The 18,052-nt window shown below is 35.2% G+C and overlaps 1 protein-coding gene across 3 annotated transcripts; it reads left to right on the top strand.

Annotated features, from left to right (window-relative positions):
- Window positions 1-15,177: 15,177 nt before the first annotated feature.
- LOC103410592 (glutaredoxin-C6) lies at window positions 15,178-16,544 on the top strand. Of its 3 annotated transcripts, none has more exons than XM_008349276.4 (2): window positions 15,178-15,814; window positions 15,920-16,544. In XM_008349276.4, the coding sequence occupies exons 1-2, from the start codon at window positions 15,380-15,382 to the stop codon at window positions 15,941-15,943; spliced, it is 459 nt and encodes a 152-aa protein (XP_008347498.3). In that variant the 5' UTR covers window positions 15,178-15,379; the 3' UTR covers window positions 15,944-16,544. The 3 variants fall into 3 exon arrangements, with proteins under 3 accessions (XP_008347498.3, XP_008357281.3, XP_008347497.3); XM_008359059.4 differs by having other exon boundaries at window positions 15,269-15,799; window positions 15,911-16,544; XM_008349275.4 differs by having other exon boundaries at window positions 15,269-15,814; window positions 15,911-16,544.
- The last annotated feature ends 1,508 nt before the right edge of the window (window positions 16,545-18,052 follow it).

Here is an 18,052-nt window from a genome sequence, read left to right as displayed (position 1 = left end):
ACTCTAAAATTTAAAACGCCTAACTTTTATGTAGACAATTTTAAATTGTTGATGCAGAAAAAATGTGGTCATTGAACTTCATTGATGTACAAATTTCGTCTGATACCAAATGCGAAATTTGAAGTTACACACCAAAATCTATAAGATAGCAAAAGTAGTCCAACTTCTTATATACAACTTCTTAATTATTTAATGCGAAACTTTAACTAAAAGGAACTCTGAGTGAGGACAGTGAGGTGACTTCTTGTGGTATCCAGATGGACCAAACCAGTTGGATAAGATTTTAGAGTATGCTTTGGCTACGAATATTTATCCAATATTCAGATTTAAAAATAGTGTAAAAAGAATGAACAAATTTCTTTCATTATTCAGCCCAAAAATATTATAGGAAATGAGCTCTTGTAGCTCAGCTTTTTTTAGAAAATTTTATTGATATGAAAAAAAAAATATTACATTTAATTATAGGGATGTAAACCTTACACCTCATAAAGTGATAAAAATAAAATACGAAAAACAGAGAAAAGAGAGAGGACATAAACATTACCCTTTCTTGAAAAACCAAATACAAAGAAAAAGGGAGAAGACAAACATTACCCCTCAAGGGAAAAAAAAGGCTTATTTTTATCTACGCCAATTGGAACTCGATTTTAATTTCATTTTACTCCCTGTAACTCTAAAGTCGCTACTTTACTCCTTGAAACTCAAAATTTGCTTCACTTTGCCTTCTAAAACTCGATTTTATCACAATTTGCCCCTGAAACTTGAAAGTTGTCTCTATAAAACTCAAAATTCGCTCGACATTGCCTTAGATCCGTTAGTTTCTTATGTGGGTTTGATTTGTGTGAGCTAGGCTAATCAATTTCTTTTTTATTTTTTTCATCTCTTCAAAAAAAATTTAAACTTATTATTCTCTTATTGTTTAATGTTCATGCATAATGAAGAATTATAATCAAATTTATAACACATGTGGCATAATCTTACTGGGTGTTGTGTCACATATATGTTTCAGGAGACTACCTACAAGTTTCAAGGAAAACAGAGAGTCCACAAGTCAAAGTGAAGCGAATTTTGAGTTTTAAGAAGTAAAGTAGTGACTTTTAAGTTACAGAGAGAAAGTGAGATTAAAATAGAACTCAATAAGACGTAGCTAAAAATAAGCCGAAACAAATACATTAAAAAAAAAAGACGACATAGGACCAAACCCCTCTAAAAAAACCTAAAAAGTAAAAACATGCAAGATAAGCTACAAAACAAAAACAAAAACGCATACGTTTAGTAAGCAGAAGATCTTGAATTTAACTCTCAAGAGCATTATGTATACCCAGCCCAAAAAGAGAAGTTTATTTCACTATCTCACCCAAAAGAGCAACATATGTGATAGGCCCACCATATAGATAGTGGATCACCATACTCTCAAATGCCATATCTTTTGGAAATTGGGCTTTGATAAGTCTTAGCTTTGGCTCTGTATCTGACTTCTCCCTGCGGATAATAGTACACTTAATTAATGGCATGGTAACGATGCTTATGTTCAGTACATATTACATCGATATATGGTAAATATTCTTGATATGTTAATATAAAATTAAGATGATGTTGATATTTGGTTGATATATCGTGGTATATGTCATCCACATTGTTTAATCGGGTCATGCGCCGTCCATGAAGTGTGCACAACCCACGTGTGCGCAGGAGAAATCCTCTATATGTTAATATTGCCAAGAAAAATACTTGGCTTTTTATATTCAGTAACAATGTTTTAGGAAGTAAACATCACTTTTAACATTTGTTGTAGTACTTTTTTGGAAAAATCGGGCATAGGCCTGAGCTGGAGGTAGGACCTCAAGCACCAAACCCATCAAAATCAATCCATATATAGAGCCGGAAGGCTGTTTTGGTGTCACTGGCTTCGACAAAAATAATTGGACCAAATTGCCCCTCAGTCAAAAAAATCCAAAAGCAGCCCAATACAATATATCAAATAATGCAAGGGTAATTTGGTAATTGACTATTATAAAATATAATATTATAGCAATATATCAAATAATGCAAGGGTAATTTGGTCATCATAAAATATAATATTATAATATAAATAAGGAAAAATTAGTATCCGGTCCCTAGTTTTTACTGTTCATTGACTAACACCTTATTAGTTCTCAAATTTTGATTCAAGTCCCTAGCATTAATGTGATAATGAATTTACATGTTTATTATATAATTTTTTTAATATAAAAATTAGTAATTAATTTAGGGTTTAATACTCACACCTCTATTAAACTTCTAATTAATTTTCAATTCAAACATTTCCAAAATAATAAAAAATTAAATTAAATTAAGTTTGTACCTATTAGTTTTTTTTTATATATAAAAAGATTCTCAATTTTTTAATCTTAAATGTACCCATTCATATAATTTTTCAATTTTTTTAATCTTAAATGTACCCATTCTCAAATATATCAATTTGTTATATGTAAAATGTACCCTTTTTTAATATAAAATCCATTCAAATTTTTTAATCCATGTTTAAACTTATATGGGTACATTCTTTTTCGTTGATTTGAGAATGTATCCATGTTTTGGTACAATAACTTTTTTTGTTAATTTTGGTTAATGTACCCATACACATATGTATACACACACACACACACACAATATAATAGAGAGAATAATTTATATTTTATTATTTTTAATCCCATAATTATGGGTTTTATTTAAAATCTCATTAATATAAACAATTACAAATTTCAATTTTTAATTTTTAATTAAAAAAATATAGTAACTTACATTATTACATTAATATCAGGGACCTCAATCAAAAACTAAAAACTAACAAGGTTTCAATCAAAGGATATTGATAGTTAGGGACCGCATCCAAAGTGTCCCTATAAATAATAAGTGGGGAGGGAGAAAAGAATTAAAAAATAGAATGATGAGTGAAAGTTGATGGTGTCCACGTGAAGGGGAAAGAAAAATATAATAAAAATAAAGAAAATCATAAAAGTTGTGTTCAAAACATCTTAAAAGACCTGTAGCGCCGGTGATAAATTAGTACATTTTTTTTAATTAATACCTTACAATAGGCTAGCAATAATGTGATTCAATCAAATGTTTATGAAATATTAATTTCTCTATTTTTAAATACATTCAAAACATCTTAAGAGACGTGTAATGCCGGTTATAAAAAAATGTATTTTTCACACAGATAATAATGTGATTTGCTGGTTATAAAAAAAATATTTCTCAAGCGGATAATAATGTGATTAAATTAGTTGTCAAATGATTATTCTTTTTAACAAACGATATTTGATATAAGATTATTCATTTACTTCAAATATTTGACTTTCCTTTTGTCAATTTACACATATAAATACATTTAAACGTGTAAATCACGCATAACACGCCGTGATTCTAAAAATACCTTCTGCATGCACGTGAGTGCGTGCATGAAGGCTAGTTATATATAAAGAGAGAAGAAAAGGTGAATAGTGTTTTGATGTCACCAAGCTTCAACAAAAATAATTGGACAAAAATGCCCCCAAAACAAAAAACTTCAAAGGCATCCCAAAATAATGCATCAAATAAGGCAGGGGGTATTTTCATCATTTTAATAGTATTTTTTTAAAAATTAATTTGTTTGTGTTTGTGTTTTATTATTATTTTTTATTTTTTATAATTAGTACCTCACAATAGGCTAGCAATAATGTGATTCAATTTCTCTATTTTTAAACATGTTCAAAAAGTCTTAAGAGACGTGTAATGCCGGTTATAAAAAAGATCATTCGCACACAAATAATAATGTGATTAAATTAGTTGTCAAATAATTGTTTTTCTTTTTACACATTTAAAACATCTTAAGAGGCGTATGATGCAGGTTATAAAAAAGGTCATTCGCACATGGATAATGATATGATTAGATTAATTGTCAAATGATTGTTTTTTTTTAATAAATGATATTATCTAGACTAAGGAGAAGTGACACGCCCCGATCCAGATGATTCAGGATAGGCACGTGCTGGCCGATACCCGAAGGTGACGAAAGCCATTTATTGAATGCAAATACTGAGAATAAGGAATAAATAAGACTTATAAATTTAAAAGAATAAAAAATATGCATTTAAGGAACGTATTCAGAGCATACAACTAATTGAAACACTAAAAGGATTTATATAAAAATTGAATGAATAAAAGAATGGGTCCTACACCAAGAGGACTCGAAGATGCCGATGCGGAAATGCCTGGACGTCGGGATTGTATGCTTCAATTCTAAGTCCTGAAGGGAGCACAAAACAAACATAAGTGGACCAATTTGAAATATAAATAGTAAAGCAGTTATCAACGTATTAACCCCCAGGTTTTATGAAAACACATATATATCATGATAAACATAGGTTTTCCGAATCAAATCATAACTTATATATATATAATAATCACTAGTGAATTGTCCGATAACCCCCAGGCCCCATGCAAGTTCCCTGTCTCTGAGCAAACAGTCAGAGGAAAATACACTTTAGCCTCATGCCGGCTCCCCGTCCCTGTGCTAAATAGCCAGAGGAAACACACTCCAGACCATATGCCAACATCAAACCGTCGCCCGAGATGGACCGAAATCTATGCCTACGTCCCGTAACAGAAAAGACCACTAGTTAAGTACAAAATCATTGAACACATATATATATTGAAAAGCAATTTCATAGTATAAAGTCATCCATCATCTATACTATAAAGAGGTGTTCGAAATATGTTCTAAATATCATATCGTCGTCATCCATCGGATATTCTATAAGAACATGGGTTATAGGAAAAATAGTATTAATTCAAACTAGCCTCAATAAACATGTTATCTCATAAAACATATCATAAAGCGTAATCATTAAAACATGTTGTTCATGTGTGCATTTCTACTATCAAAACATACATTTTTTAAGGGAGCCATTCACGGATACTTAGCCGCCAAAAAGCCACACAAACTAGCAACAACGGAAACATCACAAATATTGCCCCTAAGCACATAAATGGTCCAATTAATAAAACTATATAATAGAAATTGAATTTGGGAAAACGGACGTTGGAAACGGATTCAGAACGTCTAATTATCCTAAGAAGGGTACTGGATAAATTTCGTAAAAGCAATAGAATATTCCCTAACGGAATATTCCACATAAAGGGTTTGGGCCGGCTAGGGTATATGGTTTTGGTCTCAAAGGGCTTTGGGGTTTAATAATTAAAAAGGGTATGGGTTTAAAATGTTTAAAGGGTTTAGTGGTTGACGGGCTTAAGGCCCTAACAGAAATGGCCCAAGGCCTTTGGGTTTTAAAACAAAAACAAAATAAATAAAACTAAAAAGGGTTTGAAAGGTATTGGGCTTGAAAGCCCAAACCCAATTGTTATGGGTTTGAAATAAAATAAATAGAAACAAAATAAAATAAAAGGGGTTGGGTTGGGTTTAAGCACGGCCCAAAGGGCTTGGTTCGAATGGGTTTAGGCCCGAAGGCCTTGGTTTCTTAGTCTCGCCAGAGAAGAATGCTGAAATTCGACCGGAAAATTCCTTAACTTTAAATGTTCATAATTTTGTCCATACTCAACGAAATCGAGTGAAACAAAAACTAAAGTTATATTTCTTGAAGAGACGAAGAGAATGATACCTCACAAGACATCTAACTCGCCGTGGTTTGGCCAGAAAACACCTCGAAAGCCGCAGAGATTGCCAGAAACTGGGTAAGATTCAAATGGATATAACTTCTTCAGTACTCAACAAAATTGGGTGATTCAAAAAGGAAAGTTGTAGTACTCAGGGAGACGAAGAGATTAATACCTTGCATGCTGGCCAACTCACTGTGGTTGGCTGGAAATTGCCTCAAAAGTGACAGGTTCCTCGCCGGAAGTCTAGGGAAGTCTCCCTGACGTGTTTTCATGTCCAAACCTTCACCAAAATCACATTTTAGCAACCATGAATCCTTCTAGACTACTAGGAAGAAAGATGGAAGGGTGTTTTGACCTACCTTCGTCGAAAACGACAATAACTCGTCGGGGAATATTTGCACCGTGGTGAGAAGGAAAGAGAGTGGAATCGGAGGGTGGTGTCGTCGTGTTATTTTGCGTGTACATGGGTGTGCGTATGTGTGGTGCCCGGGGAGGAGGAGAGAACACAGAGAGAGACTCAGGGGAAAAAGAGGAAATGGAAGAGAGTGAGAGAGGGAAAGAGTGAGACCGAGAGAGAGAGAAAGACTTTTCAGAAAAATAAAAGAAAATGGAAAGGGAACCGGGGGACAAAACAGGGGTGGGCCCCTTGGGCACACCATCTAAGACCCAAAAACAATTTTAAAAGCAAGATAATCTCAAATTTAGTGAAAATATAATTTAAATTAGGGGTGGGTTTAGCCTCACAATGGGTTAGCAATAATGTGATTCAATAAGTTGTTTATTAAATATTATTTTCTCTATTTTAAACACGTTCAAAACACCTTAAGACGCGTGTAATGCCGATTATAAAAAAAAGTCTTTCGCACACGAATAATACTGTGATTAAATTAGTTGTCAAATGATTTTTTTTTTAACAAACGATATTATCTACACTAAAGGGAAGAGGGTGGACTTAGTCTCACAATGGGCTAGTAATTATGTGATTCAATCAGTTGTTTATTAAATATTATTTTCTATATTTTTAAACACGTTCAAAACATCTTAAGATGCGTGTAATGCGGGTTATAAAGAAGATCTTTCGCACGCGGATAATAATGTGATTAAATTAGTTGTCAAATGATTTTTTTTAACAAACGATATTATCTACACTAAGGTGGAGGGGGTGGACTTAGTCTCACAATGGGCTAGTAATAATGTGATTCAATCAATTGTTTATTAAATGCCGGTTATAAAAAAGGTCTTTCGCACGCAGATAATAATGTGATTAAAGTAGTTGTCAAATGATTGTTTTTTTTTAACAAACGATATTATCTATACTAAATGGGAGGGGGTGGGCACAATGGGCCAGTAATAAAGTGATTCAATTAATTGTTTATTAAATATTATTTTCTCTATTCTTAATGTAAATTCTATGAAGACCGATTTTATTATGTGAATTCAGTTGCTTTAATTGGTTTATGAGGGTTTTCTTCTAGCATGATCTAAGATTATTTATTTACTTCAAATATTTGACTTTCCTTTTGTCAATTTACGGATACTAATACATTTAAAATGTGTAAGTCACGCTTAGCACGCCGTGATTCAAAAAATGCATACTACACGTGCATACTACACGTGCATGCTAGTTTATTAGAAAGGAAAAGATAAGAGTACAAACCAGCGGGACATGTAGCAAAACCTCGGATAAAAAACTGTAACAATAAAGATTGAAACCTATATGAAACGATAGTTAGGCATGCCCAATCTATCAGGATGACAAAAATTGATTACTTTTTGTATATCTGATAAACTGTATGATATAAGAAACGAAAAATTATTGTATAACAAATTGGATACTTCATAAAATATGGCGATGAGGGGTGGAAAATAAGGAATGACAACACAAATTCTCTAATCTCTTTCTTCGCAATGACTAATGAGGCTCAGGTGCGGAGCCTTCCATTGTGGAGAGACTACACAAAGGTAGAACACCATAAAAAAATCGATGACTTTATCATAAATCTCAATTTCGCTATGCTAATTAAGAATCCAGAGTAGTAAAAATGGGTTCCTGTTCCGCTTCAAAAGGAAGGTCTTTACCCAGATGGAAAACCCCTCTTCTGGCTGCCTTGCGGTCAGATGGTCGAAGATTTAATACTTTTAATACTCAGGACTCAATTAACAAGGATCGATGGTGCTGGCATATGAAACTTCCAACATCCAATTTCCCACCTATGCTTTCTTTAATAATAAACTAATTATTTGATTAATTAGTGGTAAGCAAGATTAAATTAAGCAATTGTGTTTTGGATGGTAAACAAAGATTGAAGAGTAAAGTAAAAGACTCAGGCTGATAAGAGACGACGGACACACACACACTCGTATATATATGCATGCATGATTGAACGAATGAATTATATGCCGCTAATAGTGATTAAAAGCATCATTAACAATATGAAACAAACCAACCAGTACGTATTTAATTGGTTAAGAAGACGAGCTTTTCTACTCCTTTTGAAGGAGCCCACCGATGGTGTCAACTTGTCGACACTCAACACTTCCATCTCCATCTGAGAGAGAGAGAGAGAGAGAGAGAGAGAGAGAGATGAGTGCGTCGTCATGGCTTTTCTAATACCACACCACCAAGGTAATGCAGGTGGCGATCACATTTTGTTGTATTATTAGTAATATTCTACACGATTTCTAGGTCCCCAACAATGCTTTTCTTTGTTTGTCCATCTTTTCCTACTAACTACTTTGGACTCTTAAATAGTACGATAGGTAGATATAACAACCCCTCAACTGTTAATGCGAGTGAATTTCATAACATATTATTAACAGTTGACAACTCCATGCTTGTGTTGTGCAAGTGAATCGCATAACATATCAATAGTTGATAACCTCATGAATCATGCATGGATGTCCAAAACTATGACTGTAGAACAGTCTGTAGGGAAAAAGAAAAACACCTTCAGTTGTTTAAACATGTGTTTAGCGATACTTTAATCTGTATAATATTTGTGAGGCCCTCTAAAGGGAGGGATCCCTATTTTTTTAAAAATGGGGATTAGTTCTAGAACTCACTCCATATCGAACTTCAACGATCCGATCCGTCTATTTTGTAAGTCTCGATTAATAAATCATCCTTGAAAAAATTCAATTCAATCCGAAACTATTTGCCTATTTAATTATCATAATGATATTTCAATGTTTCTCAGAGAACAAAGTATCTGTCAATTTCTTTGAACTCAATTAGATACTTTAAATATTTCTAGTTTGACTAATATTTTGCATGGATAATCTACGAAGTGCAACTTGATGTTTATATATATACACAACTAGTTTTTTTTTTGCTTTGTAAAAGTAAGATTTTTTTTTTTTTGAGAAAATAAAAGTAAGAATTATGCATGCCATGAATCGACAAATTATTAAGGAGAAAAACTGATAGGCAAGGAAGCTTTGCCCTTTGCTCTTTGCCTTAGAGCAAGTCCACCCATAAAAAATGCGTCAGCACTCAGCCTATTTAATTCACCCAGTGAAAAGTGATAGACCCTAATGAACAGTAATAAGCCAAATGCATCTCCATCCCTAACAAAAAATAGCCTTGTCAATTTTATTAAAATATTATTATTTTTTATTATAAAATAATTTTATTTTTAATTTCTGACTTTATAAAAATATATTATTAATTTTTGATATTTTTATTTAGGGAGATTATATCACACACCCTAAATTACTTCTCCCACATCCTTTTATTTTTTTAATATTTTTTTATCAAGGGTTAGTGGTGTATACAAAATATTAAAAAAATTAAAAAGGTGTGGAAGAAGTAATTTGGGGTGTGTGAATATAATCTCTCTTTTATTTATTTTTGGGTAAATTGCCAAAATGGTTCCTGAGATTTGCATAACTCATCACTTTGGTCCCTGAGATTGTCTACCATCCATCATTTTGGTCATTCTGTAAAAAACTCTGTTAAGTGTCCCGGAGCTCTTGGCTGGAAGTTTGGGCAATTTTCAAAACTTCGTAACTCAATCGTTTCTTAACCAAATTCGACCCATAATATATCAAAATGAAGATAGAAAAGTGTAGAATAAGATTATACCTATTTCGAAACCCAATGGTTGCCAAAGATTTCCAGCAAATAGTCTCAAAGTTGACTGGTCCGAGTGAAAACTTGAAAACTCGCTGGAAACTGGGTAAACTTTAAACGTTCATAACTTCTTCAATACTCAACGAAATCAAGTGATTAAAAAATGCAAATCATACTTCTCAACGAGACAAAGAGAATGGTACCTTTTTAGATGGCTAAATCATCGTGGTTTGGCCGGAAAACGGCTCGAAAGTAGCTAACTTGATACCAAGACAGCCACTTTCGAGCCACTTTCTGGCCAAACTACGGTGATTTAGCCATCAAAAAAGGTACAATTCTCTTCGTCTCGTCGAGAAGTATCATTTTCATTTTTAAATCACTTGATTTCGTTAAGTATTGAAGAAGTTATGAATGTTTAAAGTTTACCCAGTTTCCGGCGAGTTTTCAAGTTTTCACTCGGATCAGTCAACATTGAGGCAATTTTCTGGAAATCTATGGCAACCATTGGGCTTTGAAATAGGTATAATCTTATTCTACACTTTTCTATATTCATTTTGATATATTATGGTTCGAATTTGGTTAAGAAACGATTGAGTTACGAAGCTTTGAAAATTGCCCAAACTTCCGGCCAAGAGCTCCGAGACACTTAACGGAGTTTTTAACGGAATGACCAAAATGATGGATGGTGGTCAATCTCAGGGACCAAAGTGCTGAGTTATATAAATCTCAGGGACCATTTTGGCGATTTACCCTTTATTTTTTTATTAAATTTTTTGGCGAAAAAATTTGAACCATTGATCTGAAAATCGAACGGTCCTCATTGTGCCACGTTAGTAGCCATTAATTTTAGATTTCAATTTTTTTTTTACCGTTGGAAATCCAACGGCCCAGAACGAGCCATGTGGCCTCTTTGTCTGAATCGTAAATGCACATGCGCATGTGGGCCCCACATTCTTTTTTCTGTCGGGGACGCGCCCCCACTCGAGAGTGTATCACATGTGCCTGATGCAAAAAAAAAATAGTGGGCTTTGACATCAGGCTGACACAAGCCTGATGTCAGATGGCCCGGCTGTTGGGTTTGTCGATTCTAGGCCAATCTCTTGCCTGCCTTGGGATAGGTGCCAACCTATAAGGCTGGGGTGAAGTGATTTGGTTAGGGGCCGGCCTGTTTTGGGTGCTGGGTACCAAGCCTGATGTCAGATGGCCCGGGTGTTAGGTTTGTCGATTCTAGGCCAATCTTTTGCCTGTCTTGGGATGGGTGCCAACCTATTAGGCTGGGGTGAAGTGATTTGGTTAGGGGCCGGCCTGTTTTGGGTGCTAGGTACCGGGCAATTCACTTTCGGTGGACTTGTTCCTAAATCATTAGCCTTTGCTATACGTATCAGTTTTTCCGGTTCTTTTACCCTCAATTTGTACCAAAAACTTATCTTTTTCTTGGACATTTTGGAGGCCAATCAAACCATCTGTCTCTCTGGAAAATGGATTTAAGATTTGGTCCGTTATTAACACTTTCAAATTGATCCCTCTGATCTGATGAACATGTCTGAGTTGCTGATGGTGAGGATGACGACTTCAGCTTATATATTGGAGATGGGAGGGATCCAATTCAAAGCTGATGTGCTCATTTTTCATCTGCTAACCCTGTGACAAGTCTAGTTGTTTGACATCTCTGTTCAATTATCCTGAAAGGGTAGTGCTATCCACACACTAATTTTTACTTGTCACACACCTTTCTCAATTTTTTAGCCGTCAGATTGCATGAATTTATGAAGATAAATGACATGAAATTAACAAAGATGTGTAAAAGATAAAAATAGGTGTGTGAATAGCACTATCCATCCTAAAAAGCAATAACGACCCGTCTACTAGCTTCATTACGTAGCTTCAATTCCCATTGCACTGTAAAATATTGTTGCTTCTTTGTGATTGTGAAATCCTCAGTAGTTTCAAACAAGCAAGTAATGAACCGTGAAATTTTAGTAAACAAGACGAGTAAAATATTAGTAGAAGATGAGAGATTCTACCATGAAACCGTTGTTACAACTGTTTTCTCCCTCTCGCTTATCACATTTCTAGCTACATAGTAGACCTAACGTTGTTAATTGTAATGCATTTTCATCATCTCACTCATGCCATGACTGAAAAGATATATCCCTGACTACACAGTGCACCTGAAATTTTAACCTAGAGGAGATGTATATTGAGGCCAATGGGAGCATGCATGCCTTATTAATTTGATACCCAACATATATATATATATATATATATATATATATATAGCTTCATTTTCATACTAAATAAAGTTAGGCTTACACACTTTTCCTACAAAGTAATACATAAGATCTTCTATGTCACGATCAAAAGAAATATTTTCATATATACGTGACTCATGGATTGCTGACACAAGAGCATCTCATTGTATGAGTCCCAATGTCAGTGTTTACTAAGGCAGGTCCTTATGAAGGAGATGAAATGGTAAAAATTTACAAGTCAAACACATTGGTTTTGCTTCTGATGCATTGAGAAGCAATTCTCATGCTTTGTTTCTTAAAATTAATTTGCATGTTCTTTCTTAATTAATTAGATTTTGAATGATAATATATAAACTACCAAGGCTAGTATATCAAATGTTAGATAATGATTGTACTGAAAACATGTAAGTATTGTAGTTATTCTTGTAATTTTGATGTTAATGTGGCATTATTTATACGATTAATTACAAGAAATCCGTTGTTTTCTGTAAAGAAAACCTTACAACGAATGAAAACAAAAGCAGAATTTCGTGTTGTATCTTGTCTCTTAAAGTGATTTGATATTCACCAAATTGAGATGAAGTCTGTGGAATTGGATCCTCTCCGATGCAATGCCTCGGGATCATACTGATCGAAAATCCAACGGCTACAATTATTATAACTTTAGAGGGACCTTCCTATTTGTAGCCGTTGGATTTTGATCCAACGGCTTTTGGTGTCTGATCAGTAGGATCTTGAGGCATTGCCTCAGAGAGGATCCAATTCCGGAGTCTGTTTCACAAACCTGCAAGTTTACAGTGCGTTTAATTATATTTTCATCTATAACTAATCACTTTAATATTCTATTTTTGTCACAAATCATGCCATAAAAGTCGAATCTTCTTGCTATAACTTGCTTTTAGGGTTTAAGAAAAGAGAGAGAGAAGGAGAGTGGGCCCATTCCAACTTGTGATGCAATCCCTAAACTCATCTCGAAAACCATATGGCAGACACCATAGTCACCACCACCATCAACGGTGCACCTTTCACAACTCCAAGATCTCACGTTGATGGGTGGGTCCCCCATTCCACAACCTACGTTACGTCAGCACTAGCGTCGGACGAACACGTGGATCCCCACTATTCGCCGGGGTCTTGCAGGAGCCATAATAGCGTGGGCCCTGGCCATCAATCTCAACAAAGCCCACAATCTCCGTGCCTGAAGGAAAGTAAAAGACGACGCCACGTGTCTGCACGGGAACGTCACGATGACGAGAAAAGTGTGGTCTGGCTCCCATGATTATGTCATGGGGTAAACGGGTCCCATCCCACCACCCTCTCTCAGAGGCGGATTGTCTGCTGTATGTTCTTTCTATCCCCTTTATTTTGTGCTGTCACGGTTAAGTCACGTTAATATTTTATATTAATTTTTTATAAAGATAATAAGACAAAAAATAATAAGAATATAAAATGTTAACGTTGCTTAACCGTAGCCGCACAAATACGAAGAGATGAGAAGGGCACCCAAACAGAATGGCAGACAATCTGCCTCCCCCTCTCGCACATATTAGTCCACGTCAATGACCCGGCCGTTTATTACTGAAAAAATTTTAGTTGTGACGGGAACACAAGTGGTACACTACATGTTTTAATAGGAATGGTGAGAAATTTTATTTTTTAAGTTATTAACTTTTTAGCACACATATTCCATCATTTATTTAATGACACATGGTGTACCATCCCGTGTACTGGTCACATTGAAAAATCTCTCGTTTATTACTATGGTGGGGCCCAGGCGGGGAGGAGAGTGGGCTTTAGCTTTCTGTTAGTGGAAACGAATCATCTTCGGATCTCTTTTACCAAATTATTTCAATCAATTAATCCGGACTTTTGAAATTTAATCCAACGGTTAAAATTATTATAACTTTTAAAGTGAATCTTTATTTTTAGTCGTTTGATCAAATTTTAAAAATCGGAATTAATTGATGGAAGGAATCCGGAGATGAGCCCTTTCCCTGTTACGTCAAGGTTCAATCTTTACCGTTCCACGTCGAAGTCCATGTGACGTCACCGTCATTTACTACGATGACCATCCGATCACTCCCCCCATGTGACCGGCAAATATCCAGTACTTCCGAGCTGCCGTATTCTCTTTTCGTATTAAACGACTCCCACGCGCTTGCTTACCTCGTGCACGAAAGCCTTCCAATCATTCACAAATTTTCAGTCGAGCATTATTGGTTTATGTTCAAGCTATGTCTCAATTGTATCTCTTTCAAGCCCAACTCAACTAGAAATTTTTTATTGTGATTGGAACACGAGTGGTACACAACGTATTTTATATAAGTGATGTAAAATTTTAATATTTAAGTTTTTAACTTTTTTAATACACATATCTCACCATTTGTATAGTAACACGTGTTGTACTACCTCATGTTCTAGTCACACTAAAATTATCTATTAGTTGTCGACTCATCTTTCAACAGACACGGTGTCAAAGCTCTCGGCCTCTCCCCCAATTTGAGAGCTTACAGTTTGCTATCCATCCAATAAGGTTGTTTCGTACCCCTTGGCTATCAATAAAAGAAAACAAATGTAAGTATATCATGATCAATCATGGCAAGTATAACAAAACAATGTCAAAATGCTTCATCACTAAGGTACCTTATGTAGAACTAGTCTTGAAGAATGAACCTAACAAACATTCTTCAATGACTTAATTCATTAAGTGACGGGATTTAATAAGCTACGATTTCAGTTGACACTTATCACCATCAGCAATAAAACTTTACATTTATTATCTAGATTATGAGCCTACACTACTGTGAGCAAATGCCAAGTAATAAATTAGGTTATGATGATAAGTTTGTTGTTCGATTTTGACATTATAACCCAAAGTTTCTTCTCTAGAAAGGAGTAGGATTCTCTCCCCTCATTTTTTCTCTCTCCTTCCCTTCTCTCATATTTGAATGATTACGGTTAAACCATGTCAACATCTTATATGAACTTTTTTATACAAAGAGAAAGACAAAATAAAAAAATGTGAAAGGAGAAAATGGAAGGGAATATAAAGAGGAGAGGAGAAAATCATAGTCCTTCTAGAAAACCAATTCTTAAACTATGAAGGGAAAATTAAGACTTGACAAATTAGTGGCATATATGAGCGCGTGGGAGTTACAATGTTCACAGCCTTCGATCCCAAAAAACAAAAAAACAAAAAAACAAAAAAATATGTAAACACAGTACTTTGTGACGTAAGCAACCACACCTCCTCCCCCTTCTCTCCTTTCTATATTTATACACACCTCCCCCACCCCCATTCTCTCTCACACCCACCACTTATTTCCTCTTTGCCCCCGTTGACGTCATTTCCCCACCACCTCTCTCCGTTTCTCCCTCAATTCACCACCACGCAACTCCTCTGGCTTTCCCGGCGATGCAAGGCCTACGGCGTTGCTCCAACGACGTCGTCCACCTCGGCCTCTCACCCGCCCCGACCTCGCCCTCCCCACCCGCTCCCACAAACAAGTCTTCCTCAACTCTCTCCATCGACGTCGCCGAGTCCGCCGAGACCCGCATCCGCCGCCTCATCTCCGAGCACCCGGTCATCATATTCAGCAAAAGCTCCTGCTACATGTGTCACGTCATGAAGAAGCTCCTCGCCGCCATTGGCGTCCACCCCACCGTCATCGAATTGGACAATCACGAGATCGCTGCTCTCCCCTACGACGACCAACAACAACAACAGTCTTGTAATACTCCGCCCGCCGTTTTCATCGGCGGCACTTGTGTCGGCGGCCTCGAGTCCCTCGTCGCCCTCCACCTCAGCGGCCACCTCGTCCCTAAACTCGTCCAAGTCGGTGCCCTCCGCGTATGACTCTTCCCAGTACATAAAAAAAATTTTAAATCTCCATCTCTATCAATCTCTATTTTATTATTATTCTCATCAATATTTTTCCTCAATTAGGAACAACAGGGATCCTGTTTCCAAGATTTATAGTAGAATGAAAAACGGGACGACGTTGTGACGATATTGATCCACTTATTTTACAATTTTAAAGTACATAATTAATTTCAAATACCGTCACAATATCATCCGTCGTCGGAAGGAAGTCCTGGGTTTCAACGTTGTACACGGGAAGGTCTATGCTGAATTACGTACATCGATCGCTTCTGATCAAACGTCCAACGACTTCGATCTAGATTCTCAAAACAGTCTCTCTCTGTCTCCAGTCAGTGTACGGGTCCCACAGTGTGTGGTCATTGATGATAGATTAGCAGCTATTAGTGGAGCATCGGGACCGTCCGATGTGTGGACTTCCTCTTAGGTATGTAGCTCTCTTTCTCTCTCTAGCTCTCTGCAGTCCTGGCTTTCTGGCAATGGGATGTGATTGTATATTTTTGTCGTTTTTATTATTAAAGATTGTAAATTTGTCGTTTTTTTTACTTTAGATAAAAAAAAGTTTGATTAATTGTCGTTAATTTAGGATATAAATGGTTAAAACGATGAGTGTATTATATTATTTGTGGGTCCACACTTGTAATTATTGAGCAATCAAGGCCGTTAAATGTAGTATATTCTTTTGTTCCCAAGTGAAAAAGTTTGTTCTAGACGACTGGTCGTAGGAGTAGTAGTTGTTTTGGGGCATCAATGTCATGATATTAGTTAACCAAAAAAGTTTTATACACTTGTTAAGTGTGACGATATATATGCTCTCGTGAGAGATTTTTCAGGGTTGACCGACAACACAATACATTAAATGTAATAATATAATTAGTTAAAATTTGAAAAAATAAAAATAAAATTATAACTAATTGTATTATGATATTTAGTGTATCGGATCATATTTTCAGCACATTGAAAAGTTTCTTTATCCCAGCAATCAGTATTTTAAAATTATAATTTTACAAAAGTTTATGTGCTTTTTTCCAAGTAATAGGATGGTTACTGAAAATTCACGTAAATTATGATAAAGAGATTCGAACTCAAGTAAAAGGATGGTTACATAAGGTAGAACATTGTTCTTGCTGAGACTAAACTCACATATACTTACGGAAGTTAATGTTAATTTTAACAAAATAAGTAAAAGAAATAGCTGAAAGCTAAGTAAAAATATGATTTTTCATTAAAACAAACAGTACTAGAAGTTTTTCGTTAAAATTCTCTTAATTAATGTTATAATTTAATTTTTTCGCTCTCGTATATCGTTCGTATAAAAAAGAAAACAGAAGAAGACAGGTACATTCACCTAAAATCTAAGGCAAGGACAAATGAGAATTTGTCACCATGCATGAGACAGGATTCAATTTGGTGGTGTCGTATGGCGTGGTTGCTTCTTCAACCACTCGACAACCCATTTCACCATCATTGCACATCATGACAATTACCTATTTACTTCAATCACCATTTTTAACATTATGGTACCAACCCAATTTCTTGGAAGCATTATAAGAGATTAAGATGAGCGAACTCGTCGATCTAGCAGCTCCATCTGTAATCTGATACAATGAAAATACGCATTGTTAGCAAAATTGTTAGTTTGTGTATTGCTGAATTAGCACACAATGAGATTAAATTATAATGCGTATTCTCAAATTATTTCATTTTCAATTAGAATTCTCTAAAGCGAAACGATAAAGATCATAAAAATACATACGATTTGGACAAAATGATATTTTATCTCTCCTTACGAGGCAAAGAGAAAGACTTTTACACTACAAAAATATTACTGTAATAATATTTCAAATCAACCATACATTTGTCATATTAAAACGAAGACAAACACATGATCAATTTATGTACTACTCCATTAACCATTATTAACATTTTGATGATGCACCAACACTTGCTTTTAATCATTAAAAAACACGTCAACACGAGAAAACATTACCAAAAAGTGCGTGTGATTAGCAATGTTGGCTTCAAATCTTCTACACCGAAAACTTTTGTGCCAAAAAAGTACCAGCTTCTAATGTTATGACATGTGGACACTTACGCAACAACCACACAATACCAAAATACATAGGAATGTGATGTCCATACATCTCATTTTACTTCTTACACACCTCTTGTTAATTTTTATTCATTGATTTCTTTCAGTTCATCCGA

This window comes from Malus domestica, chromosome 08 (assembly GCF_042453785.1).
Source record: "Malus domestica chromosome 08, GDT2T_hap1".
Classification (NCBI taxonomy): Eukaryota; Viridiplantae; Streptophyta; class Magnoliopsida; order Rosales; family Rosaceae; genus Malus; species Malus domestica.
This window is presented reverse-complemented; position numbering and strand designations above follow the sequence as displayed.